Source organism: Elephas maximus, chromosome 7, assembly GCF_024166365.1.
Source record: "Elephas maximus indicus isolate mEleMax1 chromosome 7, mEleMax1 primary haplotype, whole genome shotgun sequence".
NCBI classification, from domain to species: domain Eukaryota; kingdom Metazoa; phylum Chordata; class Mammalia; order Proboscidea; family Elephantidae; genus Elephas; species Elephas maximus.
The window spans coordinates 71388240-71411196 of NC_064825.1; the positions used below are offsets into that span (position 1 = coordinate 71388240).

The 22957-nt window shown below is 37.6% G+C and overlaps 1 protein-coding gene across 26 annotated transcripts in view; it reads right to left on the reverse strand.

The window, feature by feature from the left end:
- SOX6 (SRY-box transcription factor 6) overlaps positions 1–22957 on the reverse strand; it is a 657692-nt gene that overhangs the window by 17878 nt on the left and 616857 nt on the right. For 23 of the 26 annotated variants that reach the window (XM_049890540.1, XM_049890534.1, XM_049890527.1 and 20 more), the window contains one exon: positions 996–1229. In XM_049890540.1, coding sequence (XP_049746497.1) covers positions 996–1229 — 234 coding nt within the window. The remainder of the gene's footprint in view (positions 1–995; positions 1230–22957) is intronic. The other 3 variants (XM_049890548.1, XM_049890535.1, XM_049890532.1) reach the window with 1 other exon arrangement.

Here is a 22957-nt window from a genome sequence, read left to right on the forward strand (position 1 = left end):
ACAGTGACAAAACATGTGTATTTGTGTACGTTCGGATCACTGATATTTATTCAGGTTAAATATTTATTGCTTTTGAACAAAACATTTAAAAAATTAAAACCACAGTTTAAGTCTCTAATGTTTTTTAGCTTCTTAAATGGTTTCCTTTGAGATTTTGTCACATCATGACAGCTTAAGTAGAACAGTGCCTTCTGTGTTTTTTCTCTTTAAAGGGGAAACATGTTGACCATAATGCTGCATGTTGAATAAAATATGTTCAATATGTTGAGCACAAACTGTATAATCTGCACTAGGCAAACTTTATTCCAACAGAACAAGGCTTGAGTTTAATCTCGAGAAATAGGAGACTCACTCTGACAATTTACCACAGAATGGGCCTCTGCCCTGTGGTCTATGTGTTCAACTCACTGCTATTAAATTTGAACTAGTCATATCTTATTAAAGTGAATGTAGCTTTATTTTATACATTTTTAAAGTTATCTTTAGAGGCACTGTTCTGTACTCCATGAATTTCACACCCTTTTTGGGCTCACTCCAGGTCCTTGAGTTCTTTCAGTGGGACACATGAACCCAAGGATACTAAAGCAGGAAACTGTAATGTCTATGAGCATTTCCAAGACTCTGTAGCAAGTTATGATTTAAGACAATAAGAAAAAATACAGAGCTTGTCTCCATGATTCTTGTTTATCAGTAACCTCTAAGAGATGCCAAATACAAAGTATTAACACATACTATAAATAATTTTGTCTCTCAAATAAGTTTTTAGCTGGCCCTGCCCTGGCACCTGGTGGATATAATAATCTCCTAACTCTAAATGTCACGGTTGAGGGTGGGGAGTGCAGAGATAACAAAGGCTTCAGGCTTCCCGCAGCAGCTGACTGAACTATATCTAACTTCTGCAAACCACAATCTCCTTTAGGAGCCTAATTGTGCCCTCGCTTTCCACTCCAGGGGCATTCATGGGGCAGAAAATCAGCATCAGCTGCTGCACTCACCTAAGATTTTGCTAATGTTGGAGTTATGCATGTCGGGGAAGGCCTGAAGGATTTTCCTCCTCTCGTCCTTTGCCCAAACCATGAATGCATTCATTGGTCGCTTGATGTGGGGCTCACTGCTGGCACGGCCGCGGGCGTCCCTGTAGACTCGGGCTTCAGCCACAGTGGCACCTCCTGTTGGCCAACAATAATACTGCTGTAGTTTAGCTGCAGAGCCATTCATTGCTTTACTTCCTGTAATGTCAGGGCAGGAAGAACAAGACAGACGAGTGCAAAGCATTATTATCTGGATAATGCAACAGAGCTTGCTGCTTGGTTCAGCTGTTTTCCCCGGGCCCTTGTCTTCTATTTCTAAGTGTGCTCTTGGAAGCAGAACACAGTTTCAAATGACGGTTCTACAGCCCCTTCTGATGTAAGTCTCAAAGACAGAGAGGGCAGAATTAATTTTCAATGTGTTTATAGACTTAGCACTAAGGAGCCCTGGTGGTGCAGTGCTTAAGCGACCAGCTGCGAACCGAAAGGTCAGCAGTTTGAACATACCAGTCACTCCTCAGGAGAAAGATATGGCAGTCTGCTTCCGTAAATATTACAGCCTTGGAAACCCTATGGGACAGTTTTGCTCTGTCTTATAGGGTCACTGTGAGTTGGAACCGACTTGACGGCAAAAGGTTTAGTACATTTACTATAATCAATTCCATGTGATGATAAAGCATTGACTGGCATAAAATCAACTTGCCTCCTGTAATCCCTTCCTTCAAAAGCTGACCCTTAATCTATCATTTTAGCCTCATTTGCCGAAACTCCCAGCCACTTCAAACTATACCTTTCCCTGCATTTTCATAGCATTTTGCCTTGTTTCACGCTCTGCTCTCTGCCTAGAAGACCCTTCTCCTACTTTGCCACCCTAAATCCCACTCATCCTTCATGTTCTAGTCATATATTGGTGGGTTTCATTCATTAATTCAATGAAAAATATTAATTGAGCAAGTGCTATGAGCTAGGGTTTATGCCAGTTGTTAGAGATACAAAGATGAATAAAACAGCCACTACTTTTAAGGCACTCACAGTTTAGAGGGGAGACAGACCCTCAACAGTCATAACAGAGTGCTGTAAGTGCTGCAGTGCTGAAGTAAACAGGGTGCCAAGACAGCACCTTACTTGTGCTTACTTACTAATCTGTAGTACACACGTGTGAAATTGTACACTACAGATTAGTAAGTGAGCACAAGTAAGCACATGCATACCTTGCTTACTATAAGCAGGTGTGTACCATGTTTACTGGTTAATCCACCCCTTTCTGTAGTAATTACTTGTTAATGTGACTATCTCCATCTAATCGTTCTACTCCATTCTCAGGAATATGGGATCCTTAAAGTTAGTGATTATGTTGTACTCATTCTTGTATTTGGGATTCCTAACATAATAGTCAATAAATATTTATTGAGTAAAAGACTGGTTTTCAACTTATATGCAAAGGTAGTAAACTAAGAGGTATTCATTTCTGGAATCCTGATATATTTTTCTGTTGTTTAAGGTTAGTTCTTTAACATCCTCCTGTGAAACTATGTCTAAATTTCTTAAATTGTGTAGTTTCATAAGAGCTGACTCTAGTACCATACTAGATTGAAAGCTCCTTGAGGGTAGAGACTGAGTCTTGTACACTGCTATATCCCTAGGATCCAGTGAAGTATCTCACACACGGTTTCAATTAGTAAAACATGTTAAATAAATTAATGAATGATTGAATAAATAAATGGAGCTCTTGCTCTGTTTTCATGTACCCAATCAGCATGACACATGGATAAGTGGTTTGCAATGTGGGAACTACAGAATATCCCCCTATACACTGAAAACTTCTATAGCTAAATACAATGTGGTTGGATTGGTGGCCTCAGCCAAGCTTAACTGCATAAACAGTAAAGCCTGTCCCTCAAAGCTCAGAATCAAAATATATATTAAAACTAAGATTTTAACTTTCCTGGAAAAAAGTAAATCCTTTCATCTCCGTGGAGTTATTATACAGGAACAACATGACACAATCAATCTTTGGCCCTTCTGCTCTATTTCTAGATACCTTGATTAAGTAGACATTTGTTTGTGTCAAGGCTAGTAATAAATTAGAACATTAAAATGGACTATTATTTGGCAAATATGGACATCATTTATTGCAAACAAAAGACAGGATTAAAAAGGGCCAAACTGGCTAATATTGTGCATTCTTTTCTAAACATGAAAAGGGGTGGGGGAACCACTCTCTGAAGGTTATACAAAAATAACATATTTTATGAACAGTCCTTCTTTTAGGCCTGCTCGACAGAATGATCCCTTATATGAAAATCTCAGATCCCAAGATGCATAACTAATATGCTACCTTTTTGCCACCATACCCACAGTACGTTAATTTCATTTAAAATGCACTGACCATACAGGATAAATTGATTTCACTTTATATGGCTTTGACAGCCATGTTTATTGTGCAGTGAAATGTACTGTAGCTTCCAGCTGACAATATCCATCAACACAGGGCAATATGCTGACTGCTGGGCCAGACGAAGGCATACATTACTCTGGAAGTGAAACCCTCATTCAGATACGACAGTGTCTTCTCCTGAGGATCACCATGGTAATTTATGATGCCCTCAGTGCCATTACTTTACAACTGACAAGGACTCAGCAATTTATATACTTGCATGCCTACACATAAAAGTCGACAGGTTTGTAGAGAACGTCAGATGCAAAAACATTTCAGTATTATCCTAAGTTAACGACTGTGCCCCAGGGGACTAACATCTGAGATCTGGTTTTCCTGTCATCACTTTCTCTCCACCTCCGGCAAAACCAAATAGTCAACTCCTATTTATTTACTTAAAATCTGTATTTCCTTGTGAACTGGAAGTTTCAATCTCCTGTAGACTAACAGGGATCATGGTGGACTTTTAGACTCTGGTTTTAGTATAGAGAAACATACTATATTCTCTGCTCCATACTGATGGGTTCCCTTAGACATGGCATACATACGCCCCATCCATTTTCCTCTTATGTTATTCTGCCCTCTTAGCATATCTTTTCTACTCTCTCTTTCTACCAAATTCTACCCTTTTCCCAGGAGCAGTGCTCAGGACCCACCTTCACTAACTTCCTACACAGATCTTGCCCCCTGTCTTCCAAGTACATATTATCTATACCACACTGATTGACAATGAATTAATTACACAGCAGATCTCTAGGATTCATAAGGAATGCTCCCATAAATTGAGAAATTCAACCACAGTGCATAGTATAGAAATGAGAATAAGGAAGGGAAAAAGAGAAAATACTCTAGGACACGTTCATTTTTCCTCCTTTCCTTGCCTCCTCTTCTCCCTTGCAGGAAAAATGAAATGAAAAAAGAATGGGGATATCCTAAGCTAAACTAGGAATGTTGCATAAAAATAAACCCAGATTCAGGAAGAAGAAGAGGCTTACCCAGGAAGAGTAAAGTTTGAAACCACTTTTAAAATTGTACTTGATATCTTATCAAGCATCAACTATAGCAATGACTTTTAATTCTACACAGATTTGCAGTACCCAGGGCCCTTTGCAAAATCGTAACTGGGACAATGCTTTTCTTCATCCACTTGTTCTCATTTTTACATCATTTCTCACCTATCTTCCAAATATGTAGTACTCTCGGGCTACCTTATGACTATTTAAACTATGCCCAGGATGCCACCCTTCTTCTTAACTAAAAAAAAACCCAGTGCTGTCGAGTCTAGATGGTCAATAAACAATAACAACAAATCAGCTTTGCATATGAAAATGTACCCTTGCTTAAACCCCATTGCCGACAAGTTGATTCCAACTCAGAGCTACCCTATAGGAAAAAGTAGAACTTCCCCACAGGGTTTCCAAGACTGTAATCTTTAAGGAAGCAGGTTGCCACATCTTTCTCTGGTGGAGCGTCTGGCAGATTTGAACAGCTGACCTTTTAGTTAGCAGCCTAGCACTTAGCCACTGTGCCACCACAAATCCTTTTGCTTTAGCCACTACCGCTAAAATCTTGGAAAGCAGCTCTATCCTTCCCTGGGATTATAACACCTGAGTTGTCACCTGGGGTTGGTACCAAAAAAATAACCAAACCCACTGCCGTCGAGTCAATTCCGACTCATAGCAATCCTACAGGACAGAGTAGAACTGCCCCATAGAGTTTCCAAGGAACACCTGGAGGATTTGAAGGTGCTCTTGGTTAAAAGCCTACCTCTTGGTTAACAGCCATAGCACTTAACCACTACACCACCGGGGTTTCCGGGGTTGGTACAGCAACTAATAATACTATAAGCCAGAAGTTCCTCACAAAGAAATGTTGAGGGTTTCCTCTATTCTGTCTTCTTGAGGGCAGTGACTATACCATACACAGCTCATACGGAACTCAGGGAGGCATCCAATGAGTATTATGCAGAAAAATGCTTTTCAACAAATATTTGTTGAACTCAATCTTTTGATAGAAAACAGTTCCCAATATTACTTCCTTTTTCACTGAAAACTGACAACCTATCTGTTACTTGAATTCACAACCTGGGTATTAGTTAACCCTACAATCAAAATTTTTTAAAAAAGTATCAGGCAACAAAATCAAAGAACACTTAGAAAGTGTCCCCAAATTTCCCTAAACTTTGCTCTGTAATACAAAATGATCAGGAAAATCCTAAAAAATTGCAGCAATAGAAATATATATAACTTTATGTGTGTATATAAATTTAGAAATGAAAATTTCATATTTTGAGAGCCCTTTTAAACAGATAAGGAAAATTCTGTAGAAGACTATAGAACTATTTTAAATAATTATTCTATTAATCTGTGTATCTGAAACCTAAAATTCACTTTCTGTTATCATTTAAAAAATATACATATCAACTGTGTCTTCATAATCCTTCATTCATTTTAGGAAATAACATCAAGGTTTTTTTGTTTGTTTAAGCACTTCATTCTAAAATAGCCAATGCTCCATGTCAGAATCCATATTTGTCCTAGAGGAAGTCTCAAAATTCTCTGAGGCACCTCCTTTCCCTTTTAATAGCAGAGGAGTCATTTGTGAGTTCAATGTTAATGACATGACTTCTCTAGGAAAGCAATTGGAAGGAGCCTAGGCCCACAGTTGTGTACCTGGAGACTAGTGCTTTCCTGCCGAACTCAGAGTTATTACTAGTGACTCCTTTCAACAGCAGTCCCAAGATATTGCTACTGAAAGGCCAGGAGGTTAACAGCACCATACTAGGCACCAAATGAAAGCACTGTTTCCCTGTACTCCAGGAACTCCTGCACTAAACTTTCCCTACAAGGCGCAGATTGGCTAATTCATCCTTCATCTCCCAAATCACTGTTTGTGTAAAGGGTGAACTTTAAGATAGAAGAAGAAAGACAGTTAATCAATGGAGAGAAGATAGAAATTGCCAAGGCAAAGATCTCCTTAGGAAACTGTGATTTCAGTGATCTAAAGAGAAGACAGAAAGCTAAGTTTTTCCAGGTGGGTTGGAAAGAAGGCCAGATTCACCATCATAGCCTATTGCAATGGTCCTGAACTACTCCCAGAGAGGCCCGTTCCTCAATAAATTCTAAGGGCTATGTGAGTGAGTGAGTGAGTGTGTGGGTTTGTGCATGTATAAAGTTCTCTCTAAGATGGAACTCTGGCTAATTCTATTATGTGTTTAAACCAAAAACCAAACCTGTTGCCGTCAAGTTGATTCCTACTGATAGCAACCCGACAGGACAGGGTAGAATTGCCCCATCAAGTTTCCAAGGAGTGCCTGGTGGATTCAAACTGCCAACCTTTTCGTTAGCCGCCATAACTCTTAACCAGTATGCCACCAGGGTTTCCATAACATGTTTAGTAATCACTTATTTATGTATTAATTCAGCAAACACTTTTGACAAATTTAGATGTGTACAGTATTGTGCTGGAGTATACAAAGATAAATAACACATGTGGCTTGTTTTTAAGGGGTTCAATCCAGTGTGAGAAACAGATATATAAATAAAAAAAATTATAAAACAGTATAAGTGGTTTTGTGAGCAGTGTCTTGGGTCTTCAGACCTTGTGAGCGGCCATCTAAGATACAACTATTGGTCTATTACTGTCTGGAGCAAAAGTGAGTGAAGAAAATCAGGCTCAAGTGAGCAATGAGTCCAAAGGACTATTGGACTATATGAACAATAGCCTATACAACCTCAAGACCAGAAGAACTAGATAGTACCCAGCTACCACTACCCATCACTCTGACTAGGATCACAATAGAGTCCTGGACAGGACGGGAGAAAAACTGTAGAACAAAAAATCAAATTCACAAAACAGGCCAGACTTACTAGTCTGAAAGAGACTGGAGGAAACCCCGAGAATATGGCCGTAAGACAGTCTTCTGAAATGGAACTGAAGCCATTCCTAGAGACCACCTTTCAGCCTAACCATAGACTAAAAACCAAAACCAAACCCATTCCCACCGAGTCGATTCCGATGAGTAAACCACAGACAGGCCCATATAATAAACAATAACACCCAAGAGGAATGTGCTTCTTAGAACAATCAATTACACAAAATCAAAAGGGCAACATTTGCCCAAAAGCAAAATGAGAAGGCAGGAAGGGGTAGAAAATCAGGATAAAAGGAAATGAGGAAACTAGAATATCAGGATAAAAGGAAACGGGGAGACCAGAGAGAGTGCTGACACATTGTGGGGAATGGAACCAATGTCATGGAACACTTTATGTACAAATTATTGAATGGGAAACTAATTTGCTCTATAAACTTTTACCTAATGCACAACAACAACAAAATAAAAACAGTATAAGTGCTAACAAAGGTAGTTTGAAGATGTTATAAAAGCAGAGAAGAGGAGGTATTAACACCACTAGAGTAGACACAAATGAATGTTAGGGAGGCTTCAAAGAGGAAGTGGTGCTTGAGCAGCATCTTAAAAAAAAAAAGAGTAAGAATTCACTAGCAGTTATGATTGTGAAGGCATTTCAGGCTGGAGAGTCAGTGTGAATAAAGGCACAGAGGTGTGAAAAAAACACAGTGTATTTTAGGGACTAACAAGAAGGTGGCTATGCTTGGGCTTATAGAAAAAAAAAATAGGGGTGAAATCAGAAAAATAAGTAGGGGCTGAATTGCTAAGTACCTTGAATGCCAAGCCAAGAAGGCTGTAAGGTTGTTAAGCAGGGCAGTAACATGAACAAATAAATATGTTCTAGAAGAGGTAAAAATGGAAACCAAATAAGAAATTATCACTAAATAGCCTCAATAATTATTAGTGAATTGCTAATAAAGACTAGAGAAAAATAAAGTGGATAAATAACTTCTCACAGGCCGATTAAAATCTAAATTTTGTCAAATAGAATGAATGTAATATATGCAGAACACTGGCACAAAAGATCTTGTTCTGGGATGTAGTTCTGCTAATGGCAAAATAACTTATATCAGACCAACCCTTCAACAGATAATAAGTATAAAGTCTGGACAAAATATGTAAAAACAACTACTTGAAGGCATATGAGAGCTTCCAAAATTAAGCTGAAATTGGAGAGGATTCAATCCTAGAAAGAAAAAAATTGAGAAAAACTGAATTGAAGTGAAAAAACTGAGTGAGAATGAAAACAAGTGAGTGTCAATGAAAACACTCCCCAGTCAGTATAGCATGAAGTGCCTAGAATTCAAACAGAAAGTCACAATTGGACTGGCTTAAAGTGTCAGAAGACAAAGTTTGAGGGCTCCAGAGTGACTAATCCTAAAAAACTTCGCATATACAGGAAGATTCCAATTAGCCCAGTGGAAAAGTGTTGTATATCTGAAAAATTCAAGCAGAGATTTAAACTGTTATCCACTGTAACGAAAACAGAATTTGGATTTGAATCCTACCAAGATAGAGGGGACTGGTAAACACACTGGGTTTTCCATTTAATAGAATCAATTTCCATGGAATCCTTAGGAATAGAAACTGTACTTCAAGAATAAGGACTCATCCTAGATCTAAAAACAAAACTGAACCAGACTCTCCCTTACAGTGCAAAATTAAGCCTCCACAAGTTCAAGGAAATCAGTAAGTAATTTTTAACTGCCTGCTACCACAAAAATAAATACTCTTCAGTGGAAGAAAATAGAATTCAGAATCTCTACAACTTATAATCCACAATGTATAATATATAATAAAAAATTACTAGTCATACTAAAAATCAGGAAAAAGTGACCCAGAGACCAAAAAAAAAATGTCAACAGAAAGAGAATCTGAGATGACCCAGATGGTGTAATTAGTGGATAAGGGCTTTAAATCAGTCAATATAAATATGCTTCAAGGACTGAAAGAAAAAGATGGTAATAATGAATGAATAGATGAGGAAACTGTGCAGAGAAATAAAAAGAAACAAATGAAATTCTAGGACTGAAAAGTATAACATCTGAGATGAAAATTCATTGGATATACTTAACAAAAGGTTGGAGTGCAGAATAAAGAGTAAGTAAACTTGAAAACAGAAAGACAAGAAATTGTCCAGTCTCAAAAACAGAAAGAAAAAAAAAAACAACTCAGAAAGTAAATAGAGATTCAGCAAAATGTGGGACAATATGAAGTGTCATAAAATATGTATAAAACTGTAGATCAGAAAGAGAAGAGAGAGAATCCTGACTGAAAAATATTTGAAGAAATACTGGTTGAAAATTACCTAAATTCGGTGAGAAACATCAACCTACAGGTTCAGGACACTCGGAGAAACCCAGGTAGAATACATGCAAGGAAAATCACACCTAAGCACTACACTAGTCAAACTGCTGAAAAACAAAGATAAAGAGAAAATTCTAAAGAAAAAGGACACAGTACACATAATTAGTTCACATAGTGGAACAATAATATAAGACAGCTAACTATTCATTAGAAATAATGGAGGACAGAAGACTATGGAACATGGTCACAATGCTGAAAAAAGTCAATCCAGAGTTTTACACTCAGGGAATGTACCCTTCAAATATGAATGTAAAATATAAACATTTTAAATAAAAGATGAGAGAAGTTGTTACCAGCAGACCTACACCAAAAGAGATATTAAGGAACATTACCAAAAAAAAAAAAAACCACTGCTGTCGATTTGATTCCGACTCATAGCGACCCTATAGGACAGAGTAGAACTGCCCCATAGAGTTTCCAAGGAGTATTAAGAAAATTACCAGGTAATTATTCAAGATGAAAAGAAGTAACACCCAGATTGAAACTTGGATATACAAGGCAGAAAGGAAGAACACCTGACATGATAAATAAGTGACTAAATGAAGGAAAAAAAAAATCCTTCTATGGATTTCTTTCATAAACAACTGATTATTTAATGTCTTTAAAAGACAACCAAAAAAAAAAAAAAAAAAAATCCCAAACCCACTGCCATCAAGTCAAGACAAGGGACTTTTTAGAATATTTCACTGTGGGATTTATAACATATGAAAAGTTAAAGTATGTGACAAAAATAGCATATCAACCTTTGGGTAGTAAATGCAATTAAATTGTTAAAAGATTGTTTTATTTTATGTGAAGTGGTACGATAATGACATTCAATTAAGGATGCAGAGTGAAGCCCTAGAACAACCAATTAAAAAAAAAATGCAAAGAGGTATAGCTTAAAAAGTCAATAGAGTAATTCACATGTAATACTGAACAAATGTTCAGTTAATGCAAAGGAAGGCAGGAAAAGGGGAAGAGAAAGTCAAAAATAGATAAAACAATTAGCAAATCATAATACCATCATATACCAATAATTACAGTAAATAAAAATAAAACAATCCAAATAAAATGCAGAGAATATCAGAACAGATAAAGAGGTAATCAATGAAATACAAAAAAGTGGTAACTTTGGCAAAGAGTAAGACCGTACACAATACTGGGAAAGCCAGCATAACTTGACTAAGGCAAGGTCATGAAAGCTTCATAGACATATCCAAACTCCCTGAAGGACTGAATTACTGGGCTGAGGGCTGAGGACCATGGTCTCAGGGGACATCTAGTTCCACTGGCATAACATAGTTTATAAAGAAAATGTTCTACATACTACTTCAGTGAGTAGAGTCTGGGGCCTTAAAAGCTTGTGAGTGGCCATCTGGAGCAAGCGAGAATGAAGCAATCCAAAGACACAAGGGAAAGATTAGTCCAAAGGACAAATGGACCACAACTACCACAGCCTCCACCAGACTGAGTCCACCACAACTTGATGGTGCCTGGCTACCACCACCGACTGCTCTGACAGGGATCACAAAAGAGGGTCCCAGACAGAGCTGGAGAAAAATGTAGAACAAAAGTCTAACTCACAAAACAGGGCCAGACTAACTGGGCTGACAGAGACTGGAGAAACCCCGAGAGTATGGTCCGCAGATACCCTTTTAACTCAATACTGAAATCACTCCTGAGGTTTATCCTTCAGTCAAAGATTAGACAGGCCGATAAAAAAAATGAGACTAAATGGGCACACCAGCCCAGGGGCAAGGACAAGAAGACAGGAGGGGACAGGAAAGTTGGTAACAGGGAACCCAAGGTCAAGGAAGGGAGAGTGTTGACATGTTGTGAGGTTGGCAACCAATGTCACAAAACAATATGTGTCTTAATTGTTTAATTAGAAACTAATTTGCTCTGTAATCCTTCATCTAAAGCACTGGGGCTCCTTTGCTGAAGTAAACAATATAAAAATATGATAATTAATTGTTGTTCCTATATACTAGCAACAAACAACTAGGAAATTTTTTTAATTTACATTTATAATAGCATCAGAAAATAAAATATTTAGGAATAAAATTACCAAAATGTGTGGAAGACTTCTACATTGAGAGCAACACAACATTTGTGAGTTAAATTAAAGAAGACCTAAATGAGTGGGGCAATATACCATTTTCATGGATCAAAAGACTCAATGTTGTTAAGATGTCAGTTCTCACCAACTTTATCTGTACATTCAATATGATCTCAGTAAAAATAAAGCCTTTTTTTTTTTTAGAAACTGACAAGTTTATTTTAATATTTATATGAAAAAGTAAACAGAGCAACTAAAACTTGAAGAAAGTTGGAGGACTCAAACTCTCTGATTTCAAGACTTACACTAAAAAGTACTTTATCACTTATTGAAAAAATTATAGTAATCGTATTGGCATAAAGCTAGACAAATAGATCAAGGAACAGAATTAAAAAATCCAAAATAAAACCCTCATATCTATGGTCAATTTTCAATAAAGACCTAGGCAGTCTTTTCAATGAATAGTGCTAGAACAAGGGGGTAAATACACGGAAAAAAAAAAATAAATAAACCTTGACTTCTTACCACACACTATACCCAACAATTACATTGAGATGAATCATAAAACTAAAAGTAAAAAACTATTACATTCACAGAAGAATACAAGGAGAATATTTTAGGGACCACAGGCTAAGCAAATATTTCTTAGATATGGCAAAACAAAAAAAAACATTAAACATACAGGAAAAATGATACACTGAACTTTACCAAAATTAAAACTCTATTCCTCAAAAGTCATTGGTAAGAAAATGAAATGTCAAAGCACACTGGGGGGAAAAAAATCACAATACACATATTTGACAAGAACTTATATCTAGAATATATAAAGAACTACAAAAAACAACAAAAAATGTAAGCGATCTAATTTTTAAATGGGCCAAGGGCTAACATTTTATAAAAGAAAATACAGTTATGGCCAACAAACACATGAAAAGATATGGAATATCTTTGTTATCAGGAAAATGCAAATTAAAACATCATTGAGATACCATTTCACACCCACTGGAATGGCAATAAATGTTGGCAAGACCTGAAACAACTGGAACTTTAATATACTGGCATAACCATTTTAGAAAACAGTTTGACAGTTTCTTATGAAGTTAAATGTATACTTATCTATGACCCAGAAATTCCATTCTAAGGTACTTACTCAACAGGAATGAAAACTTTTGTCTAGAAATAGATTTATGTAAGAATATGATACCAGCTTTATTTGTGATAGCCCCAAACTAGAAACAACTGGAGAATGGATAAATAAATTGTGGTACATCCACACAATGTGGTATGATTCAACAATAAAACTGTTTTAGCTAGTTGTTAAAAAGGAAGGAAGGAAGGAAGGGAGGGAGGAAGGGAGGGAGGAAGGGAAGAAGGAAGGGGGAGAGGGAGGGAGGGAGGGAGGGAGGGAGGGAGGGAGGGAGGGAGGGAGGGAGGAAGGAAGGAAGGAAGGAAGGAAGGAAGGAAGGAAGGAAGGAAGGAAGGAAGGAAGGAAGGAAGGAAGGAAGGAAGGAAGGAAGGAAGGAAGGAAGGAAGGAAGGAAGGAAGGAAGGAAGGAAGGAAGGAAGGAAGGACCAAAATAAAACAGAAAACCAACCAATCCAACAAGCAACAAAAAAAAGATCTTTTTTTGAAAAGGTTCTTTTTTCTAGTGACCTGAGAAATATGTGGAAATAATGGCAGCATAGTGGTTAAGTGCTACGTCTGCTAACCGAAAGGTTGGCAATTCGAATCTACCAGGCACTCCCTGGAAACTCTATGGGGCAGTTCTACTCTGTCCTATAGGGTCACTATGAGTCAGAATTGACTTGAAGGCAAAGGGTTTGGCTTTTTTTTAGAAATATGTGACATATTCATGCCATTGTGAATCCAAAAAGGTGGTCTTGTTTACCAAAAGAATTATTAAGAAGAGCAAAAATGCTATAACTGGCCGTTTATTAATAAAAAGAGACATATATATATAGTTTTTTTTTTTTTTTTTATATATAGACTATTGGGTTGCATGACAGAACAACTGCAGTACCTCAGACTATCAATAGAAAAGTTGATTCTCCTGTGTGGGATTTTGGAAAGAGTTATAAAATACATTTGATAATCCCTTGTTTCTGCTGGAGTCCCAGGGTGATACAAATGGTTAACAAGTTCAGCTGCTAACTGAAGTTGGAGGTTCAATTCTACCCAGAGGCACTTTAGAAAAAAGGCCTGGAGATCAACTTCCCCAAAATCAATCACTGAAAATCCTACGGAGTACAGTTCTACTCTAACATACCTGGAGTCACCATAAGTTGGAATAGACTTGATGGCAACTGATTTTTTTCTGTTTGTTTGGGCTCATAGAGAAAAAGGAATCCCTGTGTGCCACAAACAGTTAAGTGTTCGGCTACTAGCTGAAAGGCTGGAGGTTCAAACCTGCCCAGAGGTGCCTCGGAAGACAGGCCTGGTGATCTGCTTCTGAAAGGTCACAGCCTTGAAAACCCTATGGAGCAGTTCTACTCTGCACACATGGGGTCTCCATGAGTGGGTATTAACTCAAAGACAACTAGCAACAACTAGAGAAAATGATGATAACTGCATCAAAAAATGTAGATGAAGGGATTTTAGAAGAAAATATTAAAAATTAGGAAAGAAGGAGGATATCTATATTACACAGGTCAGATTTTTTCACCAATGTTTATCCCCATCATATTTATCTTAATATGGAAGAGCTCTATTTCACTATGTTGAAGGAATGGTTGGCAGCTGTCTGTCTATGATTATGGAAGCCTTCTACTAACTTCTTGCTCTCACTTCCTGCCAGAATGTGAACTTACTGTCATTATAAGAAGGCTGCTTGCCATTCAAATTAGACTTTTGCATGTAAAAAAAGAAGAATTTGACTATCCTAGTGGCTTACTTGGCAGGAAAACATATCTCATGGCTGAGCAAGAGCCTTAATCATTATGGAAGTGATGTGTTCATCTTCTGAGAAGAAGGGATGCCAGGAGTAGAGAGTATAGTTTGTTCTCTACGCCTTTTGTAGAAAATTAGTTAGGTTAGCAAAGAGGGACCTACTAATGGGTGGAATAACTTACAGAAGGCATAATTAACAGCCAAATGCAAAATATGGATGCATAGTTCTGCGCTAAAGATAAGTGAAAAAAATAGGAACCAATAGTGCAAGAATGAAAGAGGAATTACGGTATTTTAATTAAGGTGTTCATTCCTCATTTGTCCAATGTAGGGGAAGACCATAGGTAAAATTTCATTTCTGTTTTCATCCTAAAGCTCTTTAACCCACTAAAGCAAATAGTCTATTTCCCTCAACTATCAAAAAATTCTCTGAATAAATAACATATAGATTCATACATACACACATAGGTAGATATATAATAGACATAAAACCAAACCCGTTGCTGTTGAGTTGATTCCGACTCGTAGTGACCCTATAGGACAGAGTAGAACCGCCCCATAGGGTTTCCAAGGAGCAGCTGGTGGATTTGAACTGTGGACCTTTCAGTTAGCAGACACAGACGTATATAAAAACCGAAACCAAAACCACTCCCACCAAGTGGATTCCAACTCATAGCCACCCCACAGGGCTTCCAAGGCTGTAAATCTCTACAGAAGCAGACTGCCACAACTTTCTCCTGCAGAGGTGCTGGTGATTTTTAACTGCTGACCTTTCGATTAGCGGTCAGTTTCTTTAACCACTGTACCACCAAGGGCTCCTTAAATAGCGTACACGTAATTTTTTTTTCCCCCATTAAGCACTTTGGGAATAGTTCAATAATCAGAGTGCCAAAGTGATTCTCCAAAGAGCAGTTTTCCCTTTTTGGTATGCTAGAGCAGAGGTCAGTTTCCAGGATAGGAACACTAGGTGTGCTAAGTAATTTTGCATACAATATTATTTACAAAATGATTTCAGTAAATACATTATCTTGGTCCTTTTTACAACCCTTTGAAATGGGTAAGAGGGGTAGATATCATTTGTTCCACTGTATAGAAGAGGAAACCAAGGCTCAGAGAGGTTATGTTACTTTCTCCTGAAATAACCAGTTGCTATTTTTTTTTTTTTATTTTAGTAGACTGCTAATAAGGAGTAGAGCCAGATTCTAGAACTGAGGTCTTCTGACTTTCAGTCTAGTGCATTTCTCCTTGCACCAAAGTTGCCCCAGTCTCTATTCACTGATCTGAAATAACTCTGATTTTTAAAGCCCACTGTCCCTTGCCTGGAACATCAGTTTCCCCCTATAAGGATGCTACTTCCCGCACAGCTAAGCACATTAGAGGAGCACATTACCAGTTATGAAGTTCATGCCACAGTCTAATTGGTCTCTGAAATACTGCCCCACCAAAGATGCAAGGGCATGCAAAGAAAGCACACTAAGGACTGAAATTACAGCAGAAATTAAAATGATGCTCAATTAATGCATTCCTTGGTTACAGGATTAGAAGCAAGTGTTATTGCAGATAAGTCTTCTATTTTTCTATTAGAAACTCCATTCTCTTTAAAAGATCAACAAGAAGAACCAACAGGGAATTCCCTAAGGTCAGCTCTGAGGAAACATAAACCTCTAATTCAATAACTCTGCTACTGCTCTGAAAAAAGGCTTTCTTATTGCAACATCCATATGGAGCCAATTGGACATTAATGACTAATCAATCCCTCCCCTTTCTATTCTACTTAAAGTGTCACAAACCATGTTTAGATTAGCCCATTTCCTGCTTAGGATTGCTCAAGATGTCTTTTGTTCTTTCAGGACCAGCCTGATGGAGGCAGCTTAAACAAACACACGACCAGAGTGGCGCAGGAGTTATAAAGTGCCATATGTGAATGAACAAAGGGGCTATACTAAAGCCTTTTGTGGTATTTGTTAATGTTTTTCATCTGAGCTTAAAAAGGCTTAATGACTTTGTGGTGAGCTGATGCATGTGGCTCGTGGCTTTGCAAAATGAAGGAAATTCTAACCAGCGATATACCAGTCTGTATTTTCAAGAGTCTCTTAAATTCAGTTTTGGTGCCAGTGTTCACATTTTTTTTTTTTTTTAATTCTCAAGTTATATTTGCTTTACACAGATAGCTAAACAGAGCACTTTATCTTTTTTTCACTACAGGATCCCAGGGCAGCTGGGATAACTTGTGGGATTCCTTATTTTAATGACCTTAAAGTAGCAGAGTGCATCAAATATTCCACTTATTACCTATATGCTTTATGTATGCATAGGAGGAAGGCTTACGAGCTATTGAACCCCGGAAAAAGGGATAATTTAAGCTTGAACTGGAGACCACTGGGGCTGAAATAAGACAATAATAGGTTCTGGCTTCCTAAATTTTCAAGAGAGCCAGGCTCAGGTTCAAGTAGATTTCCTTGGAGAATACAGAGGCTGGTGAAAAGCTGGTAGACTAAATAATTCATGTTGCTCAGCAGCTTCTGGCTTCATCCAACCCTACCTACTACCATGGGCTCTATATGAAGTTAAGTAGCACAAACCAAGATGAAACAAATCTCAGAGTTAGTTTATAAAGATACAGCTAAATCCATCTTTTCATTTCCATTTTTATCACCTGTCTATTGCTCTCATTGTGTCTCAGCTGGATTATATTCTTACTTCCAGTTTTGACTCCCTTACACTTAAATACCTCTCCCTAATTTCAGCCACAGTGATTCATCAAAAAGGCAATTCTGATCATACCACTCCTATGTTTAAAACTCTTCAATGGCTCCCTAATACCCACAAAATGAAGTCCAAACTCCTTAGCATGGTGTACAAGACTCTCTGTGACCTCATCCTCTACCTATATCTCCAGTTGGCTGCTGTGCTTGAAAATTTGCTCTTTTATATTCCAAACTACTTCTAGTCCCTATCCACCTTGAAATCACTCATTCTTTAAGACATCTCAGGGATCATCTTCTCCAGGTAGTGCTGACTGGTTGCCAGGTTGGGCTAAGTATTCTAGGCTGCCATAGCACCCTCTGCCTACTTCTATGTTAATATTTACCATATTTTATACAAATTGCCAGTTGTATGTGTCCAAATTCTTCACTACACTGTGCACCCCCAAAAGGCAGAAACTGTATTATGTCTTATTCATAACTCCATTATCAGAGTCTAGTACTCGGGTTGCCATAAGGTAAGTAATCAAATGTTATCAAGACAGTAGAGAGAAGTGGATATCTTCCACAGTAATAATTTTAGAGTGAGACTCATACGTTAACATGCTGAATTTCAGAAATCAGATTTTGCTTAAGTACCACTTTCTTATATTTTGTTCAGTGTCTTGCCTTGCTTGAACCCTCTGAAAAATAAAAATGCCTTTGATGAGAAAGTGTACCTATAGTTGTCTGGGATTCAAAGATCATTGGTTCTAATCTTATTTCTTTCACTGACTTGCCACATTGTATCATTCTGAGATCCAGCCTCCCACTTGCAGGAAAACCTTGGATGGATGGTACGGCAAGTCTTAGGTTTTAGGGGATATTAAATCTAAAAATTATTCTAATGCTGCAGAGTACGTGTAGATATATACAACTGATGCACACATCTAAACAAGAATATGATGGGGGAGGTGGGGCCAAGATGGCGAAGTAGTCAAACACTTCCAGTGAACCCTCTTACAGCAAAGACCTGCTCTGAAAAAACAAGTGAAATGATAACATTTATGACAAGCGAGAAGCCCTGAACATCAAAAGTAAAGTTAGGAAACAGACTGAGCAGCAGGGGGAGGGAAAGACAGTTCAGGAGCAGAGAGGAGTTACTGGACCTGAATCGCTGGGAATCCCGAGGCTGTGTGGGCTAGTGATAGCGTTTGGCCACAGTTTCCTTAGGGAGAAAAAGTCAGCCACACAGCCTACTCACAACTCTGGATTCAGAGAAGAATGGTGCCCTTGGCAAAAGCTAAGTACTTGCGTATATTTTGCCATGCCCCAAGCCCCCAAGCTGGCTTCAGTGGCTGTCAATTTCCCTGGGCCTGAGATAGTCCCTATTGTGCGCTCTGAGCCATTCTCCCAGCCTTGGAGAAGAAATAAATTCACAACTGGGGAAAAGATAATCTGCCCGCTCCACTAACCTGGGGAGCTCAGGACAGAAGCAGATCCTGTCAATGCATAAACGGTCTGTGGGCTTTGAATACCTTTCCACCCTGAATGGACCTGTGTAGGCCTATTTCAGGAGAATAGGCCCTTGTTGGCAGACTACAACTGTTTCAGCTGTGTGGTGGAAAAGTGGGTGTTTGATGTTTGACACCACTTTGCCTATTAAACAGGGTCTTCACCTACCCATATCAGGTGCCTAAGGACTGGTGGCTCCACTCAGGTCACGCAGCCACCCGCGACAGAGGTCCAAGAAAAACTGCTATCTCTCAGTCCTTACAACCAAAAGCATTGGGTGCCCAAGGACTGTCTGCAGAACACACCCACCTGTGCTCTCTAGGGAACAGGCATGAGCATTTCTCACAGACACTTGGGGGAAGGTTGTCAGCCCCCTGCCTTGTTCAGAGTGTGAACCCCTACTGCAACCAGATACCTGCACCAATCACCCCTGCCCCTCTAAGACTGTAGGATAGGGCCTGTACCACACACTTGATGATCAACTACCAGGACACCTGAGCTGAAGCCACACAAAAAAGTGAACAGACTCCTAGGCTCATATTCCTGATAATAGTTATAGCCATCTGGTAATAGGACCTTAGAGCTTCAAAGATGAAAATAATCAAGATAGCTCACTCCAGAAACCTATTTGGACATATCAAAACAAAACAAAGCAAGAAGCTAGGATATAGTAAGCAAACATAAAATAAACTAATACAATAACTTATAGATGGCTCAGAGACGACAGTCAATATCAAATCATATAAAGAAGCAGACCATGATTGCTTTAACAAGCTCTCAAAACAAATAATCAAGAGATCTTCTGGATGAAGGTATCTTTCTGGAATTACCAGATGCAGAATATAAAAGATTAATATACAGAACCCTTCAAGACATCAGGAACAAGATCAGGAAGACGATTAGGCAATACACAGAACAAGCTAAGGAACACAAAGGTAAAGCTGATGAAGAAATTAAAAAGGTTATTCAAGAACATAATGAAAAATTTAAGAAGCTTCAAGAATCCATGGAGAGAAAGCAATCAGAAATTCAGAAGATTAGCAATAAAATTACAGAAGTACACAACTTAATAAAAAGTCAGAGGAGCAGATTTGAGCAAGTGGAAGACAGAATTTCTGAACTTGAAGATAAAGCACTTGGCACCAATATATTCAAAGAAACATCAAATACAAAAATTTTTAAAAATGAAGAAACCTTAAGAATCATGTGGAAATCTATCAAGAGAAATAACCTACAAGTGATTGAAGTACCAGAACATGGAGGGATAACAGAAAATACAGAGAGAATTGTTGAAGATTTGTTGGCAGAGAACTTCCCTGATATCGTGAAAGACGAGAAGATATCTATCCAAGATGCTCATTGAACTCCACGTAAGGCAGATCTTAAAAGAAAGTCACCAAGACATATTATAATCAAACTTGCCAAAACCAAAGATAAAGAGAGAATTTTAAGAGCAGCTAGGGATAAACGAAAAGTCATCCACAAAGGAGTCAATAAGAATAAACTCGGACTACTCGGCAGAAACCATGCAGGCAAGAAGCGAGTGGTATGACTTATATAAAGCATTGAAGGAAAAAAATTGCCAGCCAAGAACCATATATCCAGCAAAACTGTCTCTCAGATATGAAGGCAAAATTAGGACATTTCCAGATAAACGGAAGGGAATTTGTAAAAAAAAAAAAAAAAACAACAAGAAATACTAAAGAGATTTCTCTGCTTAGAAAATCAATAATATCAGATATCAACCCAAGACTGGAACACTGGACAGAGCAATCAGATGTCAACCCAGATAGGGAAATCACAAAAATAAATCAAGATAAAAAAAGTGCTGAAAACAGGGAAACAGCAATGTTATTATACATAAGAAGACAACATTAAAACAATAAAGAGGGGCTAAGAAGTGTAAAAAAAAAAAAAAAAAAAATTTTTTTTTTTTAAGAAGTGTAGTCAGAGATCTTTCATATGTTAAGGAAGACAAGGTGATAAAAAGAAATAAAAGTTAGGTTTAAACTTAGAAAAATAGGGGTAAATATTAACATAACCACAAAGGAGACTAACAATCCTACTCATCAAAATAAAATACAAGAAAAAATAGAGACTCAAAGAAAACAAAATCAACTACAACGAATAAGAGAAAAATACAATATAAAAACAACTCAGCGCAAAAAATTAAGCAGGAAAAAGAAACTCTCAACAACACACAAAAAAAGACACCAAAATGACAGCACTAAACTTATAATTATCCGTAATTACACTGAATGTTAACGGACTAAATGCACCAATAAAGAGACAGAGAGTAGCAGAATGGATTAAAAAACACGATCCATCTATATGCTGTCAACAAGAGACACACCTTAGACTAAGAGACAAAAACTCAAAGGATGGAAAAAAATATATCAAGCAAACAACAATCAAAAAAGAGCAGGAGTGGCAATATTAATTTCTGACAAAATAGACTTTAAAGTTAAATCCACCACAAAGGATAAGAAAGGACACTATATAACAATTAAAGGGACAATATAGCAGGAGGATATAACCACATTAAATATTTATGTACTCAATGACAGGGCTACAAGATACATAAAACAAACTCTATCAGCATTGAAAAGTGAGATCAACAGCTCCACAATTATAGTAGACTTCAACACACCACTTTCGGTGAAGGGTAGAACATCCAGAAAGAAGCTCAATAAAGTCTCAGAAGATCTAAATGCCACAATCAACCAACTTGATCGCACAGACATACACAGAACACTCCACCCAACAGCAGCCAAGTATACTTTCTTTTCCAATGCACATGGAACATTCTCTAGAATAGACCACATATTAGGTCATAAATCAAGCCTTAGCAGAATCCAAAACTCAAAATATTACAAAGTGTCTTCTCTGACCATAGCACCATAAAAGTAGAAATCAGTAACAGAAAAAGCAGGGAAAAGAAATCAAACACTTGGAAACTGAACAATTCCCTGCACAAAAAAGACTGGGTTATAGAAGACATCAAGGATAAAATAAAGAAATTCACAGAATCCAATGAGAATGAAAACATTTCCTATCAGAACCTTTGGGATACAGCAAAAGCAGCGCTCAGAGGTCAATTTATATCAATAAATGCACACATACAAAAAGAAGAAAAGGCCAAAACCAAAGAATTATCCCTACAACTTGAACAAATAGAAAGAGAGTAACAAAAGAAATCCTCAGGCATCAGGAGAAAGCAAATAATAAAAATTAGAGCAGAATTAAATGAAATAGAGAACAGAAAAACAATTGAAATAATTAACAAGACCAAAAGCTGGTTCTTTGAAAAAATTAACAAAATGGATAAACCATTGGCCAAACTGACAAAAGAAAAAAAGGAGAGGAAGCAAATAACCTGAATAAGAAATGAGATGGGCGATATTAAAACAGACCCAACTGAAATTAAAAGAATCATTTCAGATTACTATGAAAAATTGTACTCTAACAAATTTGGAAACCTAGAAGAAATGGATGAATTTCTAGAAACACACTACCAACCTAAACTAACATAAACAGAGGTAGAACTACTAAATAAACCCATAACAAAAGAAGAGATTGAAAAGGTAATTTAAAAACTCAGAACAAAAAAAAAAAACCCTGGCCTAGAAGGCTTCACCGCAGTGTTCTACCAAACTTTCAGAGAAGAATTAACACCACTACTACTAAAGGTATTTCAGAACATAGAAAAGGACAGAATACTCCCAGACTCATTCTATGAAGCCAGCATATCCCTGATACCAAAGCCAGGTAAAGACACCACAAAAAAAGAAAATGACAGACCTATGTCCCTCATGAACTTAGATGCGAAAATCCTCAACAAAATCCTAGCCAACAGATTTCAACAACATATAAAAAAAAAAAAATTCACTGTGACAAGCGGGGTTCATACCAGGTATGCAGGGATGGTTCAACATTAGAAAAACAATTAATGTAATCCATCACATAAATAAAACAAAAGACTAGAACCACATGATCTTATCAATTGGTGCAGAAAAGGCATTTGACAAGGTTCAACACTCATTCATGATAAAAATTCTCAGCAAAATAGGAATAGAAGGAAAATTCCTC